Source organism: Ptychodera flava, unplaced genomic scaffold (assembly GCF_041260155.1).
Source record: "Ptychodera flava strain L36383 unplaced genomic scaffold, AS_Pfla_20210202 Scaffold_58__1_contigs__length_828623_pilon, whole genome shotgun sequence".
Classification (NCBI taxonomy): Eukaryota; Metazoa; Hemichordata; class Enteropneusta; family Ptychoderidae; genus Ptychodera; species Ptychodera flava.
In genome coordinates, this window is record NW_027248380.1 from 166,779 (window position 1) to 175,286 (window position 8,508).

Genomic DNA, 8,508 nt, shown 5'->3' on the forward strand with positions numbered 1-8,508 from the left:
TTAACTGTTCCTGGGAAAAAGATCAAAGTTAACAGGGAATGACTCAGTGATGACAAAAATAACAGAAAATGGACACATCGTTGCATCTAGACACAATATAAGCTACGTATCTCTGACACTGAGCTAGTAAATATTTATTTTATGTGAGGTTATCGAATCTGTGTTGTTTGAAAAAGCTACTATGGGTAATTTTCATATCAAGGACTTTACAGAAAATGGCTTTTCATATGAATCAAGTTCAGTCACAGAATCGGTGGTAGTGTGTCACCCCAGTTTTCAAACAAATTGTTCATTTCGTTCGTGTGTCATCTTATGATAGGAGAGACTTTGACTGAGTGAATGGGCTTTCCCATACACATTGCAGATAAATGGCTTTTCCTTCGTATGTGTCCTGGTGTGAACTTTTAGATGTCCATTCTGTGCAAAACCCTTTCCACACACTTTGCAGACAAATGGCTTTTCATTTGTATGTGTCCTCATGTGAACGTTTAGATGTCCATTCTGTGCAAAACCCTTTCCACACACTTTGCAGACAAATGGCTTTTCATTTGTATGTGTCCTCACGTGAACTTTTAGATGTCCACTATTTACAAAACCTTTCCAACACACTTTGCAGACAAATGGCTTTTCATTTGTATGTGTCCTCATGTGTTTTTTTAGATGTCCACCCAGGAAAAAACTTTTCCCACACAGTTCGTCAGACAAATGGCTTTCATTTGTATGTGTACTGATGTGATAATTTAGACTTCCTTTCCATGCAAAACGTTTCCCGCACTCTAAGCAGACTAATGGCTTTTCATTTGTATGTATTCTGTTGTGAACTTTGAGAGCTCCACTCCTTGCAAAACCTTTCCAACACACTTTGCAGACAAATGGCTTTTCATTTGTATGTGTCCTCATGTGTTTTTTTAGATGTCCACCCAGGAAAAAACTTTTCCCACACACTTCGCAGATAAATGGCGTTTCCTTTGTATGTGTACTCATGTGAATTTTACGATGTCCGCTCGTTGCAAAACCCTTCCCACACACTTTGCAGACAAATGGTTTTTCATGTGTATGTGTCCTCATGTGAACTTTACGATGTCCGCTCGTTGCAAAGCCCTTCCCACACACTTTGCAGACAAATGGTTTTTCATGTGTATGTGTCCTCATGTGAACTTTTAGATCTCCACTCGTTGCAAAACCATTCCCACATACTTTACAGATATACGGCTTCTCATTGGTATGTGTCCTAGTGTGAGCTTTTAGATTCCCTCCCTGTGCAAACCCCTTACCACACACTTCGCAGACAAATGGTTTTTCATTGGTATGTGTCCTTGTGTGAATTTGTAGAGTTCCCCTCTGTGCAAACCCCTTACAGCATACCTTGCAGACAAATGGCTTTTCATTGGTATGTGTCCTGGTGTGAACCAGTAGACTTCCTCGCTGTTCAAAACCCTTCCCACAAACTTTGCAGACAAATGGCTTTTTATTGGTATGTATTCTGATGTGAACTTGTAGACTTCCACTCTGTGTAAACCCCTTACTACATACTTTGCAGACGTACGGCTTTTCACCTGTATGTATCCTGACGTGGATTTTGAGGGATTCTCTGCTGTTGAAGTCTTTACCGCATACTTTGCAGACAAACTGCTGCTCAACAATATGATCCAGTGTGTGGTATTTCATGTCTTCATTCTGTGTAAAAAGCTTACCACTTTCTTCACAAACAAATTGCCTTTCCTTTCCATCAAGTGACTTTTGTTCATGTTCTTCCTCCGACAAAAGACTTGTCATCTTCTTCACACTGCTTCCCTTGATGGTTGATCTTAATAAAAAGAACTCCGTACAACAGACGTCTTTAAATATTCTGGAATACAAGCATGAAAGAATAAGTCTGTAAAAAGTTCTTCCACCAAAGGTGCTGGACAATGTGATGGTCGTGAATTTTGTGTTCTTCACAGAATCGCGACATTTTCAAGAATACAGTTGATCACTGATGGCATCACTTTACCAAGTCTCTTTAAGGTGAAGTACTACGAATTACGTCAAAATTAAGTTGTGGTGTCATTTTCTTGAAACTTTGCACAAAAATTCTTGGAAGTTGTGCAAGTGCAAAATCACCACGCTCGTTTCCATGGAAACGGACGTTAAATGGCGTCGTTAGAAATAAATAAAAATGATATAATTCACTTAAACTAAAGAAAGCAATTATAAAAAGCTTAGCAAATGAGTTAATTTTAATAAATACCAAGACTTGAGATCCATATCTATCGAATGTATAGTTTTCATGATGTTTGTAAAGAAATTTTTACATAAGTATCGATTACAAAATGACGATATCGAAATTATATCACTACATAATTTTCGAACTTTCTTCCTGTCGCTTTGAATGGTGTCATTTTGACCAAACTTGGCGAATAAAATCCTGACATAATACCATTTAGTTTACACTTTTAATAAAAGGGTGTCACCACGCTACTTTTTACAATATCTCCAGGTGAATGGGTAATATGCGCCACGTAAAAGGGAGAGAAATGTGAATTTTTCGCTCATGTTGAATAAAAACCAGCTTCCTAGGGGGTCAAAATATGACAAGGTTATAGGTCACATGTATTTCTAAGAGACTGGGTCAAAAAATTGGGTAAAAGCGCAATTTCAACAATGACAGGTGATGTTAAATACATGCGCCACAAAGTAACCCATTTGCGACTGGCTGGAGTTAAATCTGCGCAGAAACGTTCTAAAGCGTGTGCGCGTCCGAATTCGTCGCCCTTTACCTTAAAATGCATGCAGTGATAGTATCTTCAAGGAGGATGTAAGATAGTCAAAAAAGGTCAGCAAAACACAGACCCTTCATCGGCAACAAAAGTTTAAAGGTGTAAAATCTTGATGTCAGACAGAGATTGCAATGTAAAATTTTGGCTGTAACTATTGATCAACTTCTCAATAATTCCATCACGTAGATTATGATTCCATACGTTGTAGATTATGACTGGATGAAGTTTATTGATAAAAAGAAATTTCGAAAATGTAAAAATGGCAAAGGATTTTTATTGTTTCTTTCCTTTCTTATTTCTTTTTTGCATTTTTCATTTTTGTGAATATGACTTTTTAGATTTATGGTACGTGAGCATGACATATATCAAACTTTTATGTTAACAATTGCAATGATTTGTACTATCATCGTTTGATGGTTGATATAAGTATATTTCCGCATGTTTTAAGAAAGGAAACGTGTTCTCATAACCGTAATATTGTAATATCGTGTAACGACGGTCAAGGATTTTATTCTTTTGAATATAGTTCAACGAACATACAAAAGCATACAAATATATAAATAAGTAAACAACATACAGACAATTAGAAATAAATAAACAAACAAACAATATCATAGAACATTGAATAAATAAGAGGCAAACAAATAAATAAACAAATGTATACACACACGCATACACACACATGTACATTTATAAAATATATGATACATTGATATATATATATATATTATATATAATGTAAATATATATATTATATATAATGTAATGTATTTGTGCTACTGTCTCTTACACTCACACAAACGTTACATTATACATATAATATACATATAAATATAATTATATAATATATTTTATATATATTTATATGTGTTTGTTTATGTGTGTATACATTTGTTTGTTTGTTATTTATTCAATGTTCTATGATATCGTTTGTTTGTTTATTTATTTATTTCTATTCTTGCACAATGTGCTAAGCTGCGTTGTTAGACTTATGCAAAGCTCGCATTTCTCTCTCTGTACGAGGGGACCATTTCGCATCCGTGAATTGTGAATCCCGTTCGATAGCCAGTAACACTACCCTGCTATGCAGAGCTTGGTCTAGAATGGAATGTGGAGTTGTGAAATGAAATTCAGAGTCGAATGTGAACTTGTCAAATGAAATTCAGAATAGCATACAGAGTTGTGGAATAGCTAGAAAACGGAATAGCATGCAGAGTTTTGGAATAGTAAACGGAATAGCATACGGAGTTGTGGAATAGGATACGGAGTAGTGGAATAGCTTACAGAGTTGTGGAATAGAAAACGGAGTTGCATGTCAAGCAAAGTAGTAATTTTGGCATGGACAGCATACACAGCCGTTGCATGGCCCTCAGGCTAGGCTATAATAAATTGCGCATTGCAAACCATTGTCGCTTGAGGTTCAGTAATAACGGCAAGGACCACTATTTGTATTCGCCATGTATCGAACAACAATTGATTGTGTTTTATACCACACAACATATTTATGCCGTAATCCAATGAGTCATACATATGGATGAGGAAGACCTTCGACTATTGAGTGATAATGTAGAGCTTGAACTTGCTTATTGAATACGAAGCCATGGCTAGACCATATTAACAAGAAGCGACGTTTTTATACGGATAAGTCGTTTTTTATCTTTAACATCAAAATAAATGCAAAGTTAGAGTTAGTCTTTATGGAAACGGTCAAAACCAAGAAACGTCGCTCAGGGCGTGCTTCTATTTACCATGCCCTGTCCATCGCATTTTAATTGGTCGAGCTGAACCACGTGACTGACCTCACATACACAATAATGGCTTGTTTACGTGCACGTGAATATGTATAATATCGTAAGTATCGTAACTTTACAGCTAAAACGCAAATAGTGATTGTACAAAGATTATAATCAATCACAAAAAAATGGAGTACTTGTGGACCAAGTTTAGAAACTTTTTCCAAAACATCTCCGCATTTGCAATTTTTTACAGCGTGCGTGACATTGCGTCGCCTACTGCGCCACACACTGTTCAGTGAATGCAACATTTGAGCAATACAAGTTTCTTGGGGCCCGTTGTCTTGCGCGTGGGATGTTTTCGTAATTTTTTTGCGGTTTTCTTGGAAATAACCGCCTCCACGCTAACCATTAACGTTTAATCATGGGCGTGGGCGAAGGAAAGCCAAATTAACGGGATCCGCAAGCCTCGCCCTGAACGAGCAAGGGCGAGAGGAAAGCCAAAATTAACGGGCGAGGCTTGTTGTGTAGCACTGGCCCTGGCCCTGTTTTGAGCCAATCATACGCCTGAATCGGGGAAAAATAGTTTTTCGAGAGGTGAAAGTTCTGCTACCGTGTATTTATTTGGTATGATAAGAGAACAAGCAGTATTAAATCGACACATCATTTGATGTTGTGTGTTAGAGTAAAACGCCTTGTACTTCACAATCAAGAAATCTGTGCGTATCAAACACTAAAACTCCAAACTCAAATGACAAGCGCTGTAATTCTATTGTTTCAAACCCACGCCATGAATAAATTACAACGATATTAGAATACAGACTGTGATTAGACAGCTCGATATTACAAGTGGTTGAAATACATTAGAACATTTGGAATAGTGTGCAGAATATCTCTAGGAGATAAGTTACTGGGTAAATTTCATTTTGTGTGAATGAGTTAGACCATGTTGTCGATTCCGTGCTGGTATTTCGTAGCGCAGCATTGTTATAAGTCCAAACTGAGTGGAATTGCGCGGGATTCCTGGCGTCCAAAGACGCTAATGTATCTAGATCGTGAATTATTAATTTCAATTTGGAAGATTATGACATTAATCCTATGCACAACTCCATAACCTCTTTGGCTGCCCTTTTCTGAATACAATATCGTAGGTTCAGTGTCATTGTCGCCAAACTTATTTTGGTCCTGTTTGAAACAACATTGCTCTGTTTGAATCGGTGAGGCTCTTTCTCCATGGTCTATCCAAATTTGGAAGACAATCCAATAGCAATGAAATAGTTAAAAACAACAACAAACAAAAAACAAAAAAAAACATTATGTACCTTACCGATGTCTCGCTCTGTTTCGCTGCACAGAATATGTCTTCAAATGGAATAGTTCTTGATTGCCGATTTCATGACATAATACTCGATGTGTTGATGACCGGCAGACGTTTTAGGGACTAGTCTAAATTGGCCAGAGTACCGTTTACGGCTCCTTCTATTATGACTACCCGAGGAAAGTGTGGGTAACATATGCAACAGTGAGTGTGTTTGCCAGGATCTTTGGGCCATATATGCTGCCACAGAAGCACAAAGCGGACTATGTCATTATTTTTAAGGGTTGCCGACGGGTTTGAGGGACTGAATGGGCGAGCTGATGGGATTCTATGTCGCCGGGAGGGACAAAGGGTAGGTAATTTTCATGACAATAAGGGTAATTAGGGATGATAAATACCAAATCGGTCATTTTCCAGTCGAATTTACAAAATTCTCTGAGAATACGCCTCAAAGTAAGACCTATCATTGAACAGCCTGGAATCCTATTCGTCCGCTTGCCTCCGTACCTGGGTCGGAGATACGAAGGCAAGCCGACGAATAGGATTCTAGGCTAATCATTGAGATGTGTCGCTAGTTCCAGATAAGTAATTGGTTCAGTGTAATTCACGATTTTTAAAAATCAAAACAAATGCACATGGCTATCCCATGTCAAATGGGGTAGCTTTTGTAAACATCATGACACATTGCATCGTTATTTGCATAATCCATCTTGAGTGACACAACGTTGGCTAATTTACGTAGTGACGTTGTTGGGCTTCTCCAAAAACAGTATTACTCCCGCCTGTCAACAATAAACCGTAACGATAATGTTTGTTGAAGCACAGTCCCTCCGAAGCCTACTCCAATAAGTCAGCTTTCGCATTCGACATACTAGTACAGAACTGTTTCCGCTGAAAACGCATTGCGGCCAAAAACTACGTGTTTTACCAGTATGTTTCACGTCTGTCCATACCCGATAGAAGTACTGTAAGATAACAGAAACTGTTTTCCATCCAACTTAATATTACGACCGAAAACAAAAAAATACGTCCACTTCTGTTAACATTTTACATATGAGTCGACACGCAACAAAGTTGCCACACTCAAAGTTCTTCGATCCCGCTACGAATGAAATTAGGGCCGGAAAAAAACAACAGGAAAACTCGACTTTTTCTGGTATATAATGTCGGTCAATACTATGTCTGACATTCAAAAAGTGTTCCCAGAATCCCAACGTATGATGCCGAACACCAAAACATTATGTCCATTTCTGATTATATTTTGTATACCTGATAAAGTCTGACATCCAAAATTGTTCCTGCTCCGAACTAATCGGAACCCCCAAAAACATCTCTTTTCTGATGCAGTGATTGTGTTTTACCACAATCCCTCAACGTGGAGGGACCGTGGTTTTACACATCGGTCAAACTCGGTATCGTTGGCATGGTAATCTTATTATGCACCGTCGTCAGTGCATCTGAACGTAATCACAGTGAATAAAGATTACATCCAAGTACCTCACCAAGGGTTTCAGTGTCGTTTTATTTTGGGAATGGTTGCGATGTGATGCAATTTGACAGTCGATCGGGCGACATCTCCCCCCCTCCGAACTTGTATTCCCCCGAAATTGTGCGCGAAAAAATACGTCGACCTCTCCTCGGTGCTTGACGTCTTTTTCGTCATTTATTAGATTACTTCTCACAACTTGTGAACAATAAACAATTACTCCGATAGTATCAAGTCTATGTCGCGTCGCAGTATTTATCTAGAGAACGCAGACAAGCTTATTTACATACGAATTTAGGACACGCCCGATATCATTAATGACTGCTGACGTCATTGTTTTCACCCGATGAAGCCATTTGCTGTAGCGACGTGCCGAAACGAAGGCTCCAAAAATCGGTAGTTTTCCGCGATTTATTTTATTTTCCTCGGACGTTTTCTTTAAACAACTGTCATTCCCGATCGACATTATCACTAAGTAACAAAATATGCCCGCCTTTAGGTTAATGCACGTTTAATTATCTAATGCCGTGGCGTCGAAGTAACAAAACAGGTTTTTTGCGTTTTTTTCTGGAATTCAATGTGTGAATGAGATAGCCTCCTTTGGCACCTCGTCAATTCGCGCTCCCAAACACCTGCTGCTTGAAATTCACACTGACCATTGGAAACATAATGAACTCAAAATCTGTGTCTGGGATTTCCTTTGTATGCATTTTTTTTGTTATGCGCTCTTGATGATGTTAGACTAAGGTGCTTTTCAAGGAATTGTAATTGCCACGCCATATAATTTGAATGGAGACGCCGAGAAAAAATCGAAGACACGGATTTGAAGGATATTGTCAAGGCTTGTCAATAAACAAATTTCAACCGGAAAGCTTGCAGCGTGTTTGCTAAAGGAGGGGAAAACCGTTGTTTGGAAGGTTCAGCAAAACGCTTGTCACGTGACTCTTATGCAAATAATGACCGTGTACTGTGCTTGGTCGGATTTCTCTATATCAGGGCTTTCAGAAAATATATACTTTATTAGGGTTTGGGACATCTTAAATTGAAAAAAAATAAAAATCTGAAAGTGTCTAAATGGTATTTATCATCCTTAAGGTCAAAGTTATACGAGGCAGTCAGTATATACACAGCTTTTTGTTGAAACAGCACAATGCACTCTGTAATGAATGACACTTGTGTTAACATAGAGGTCAGAAATTAACAGTTGAATGT

General features: G+C 38.2%; 1 protein-coding gene across 1 annotated transcript; it reads right to left on the reverse strand.

Annotated features, from left to right (window-relative positions):
• LOC139128530 (gastrula zinc finger protein XlCGF57.1-like) lies at positions 1–6,102 on the reverse strand. Its single transcript, XM_070694294.1, has 3 exons — positions 5,815–6,102; positions 692–1,849; positions 1–10 (listed from the first exon to the last, which is right to left on the reverse strand). Exons 2-3 carry the CDS (start codon positions 1,774–1,776, stop codon positions 1–3), a joined length of 1,095 nt encoding a protein of 364 aa, XP_070550395.1. The 5' UTR covers positions 1,777–1,849; positions 5,815–6,102.
• Between the last annotated feature and the right edge of the window lie 2,406 nt (positions 6,103–8,508).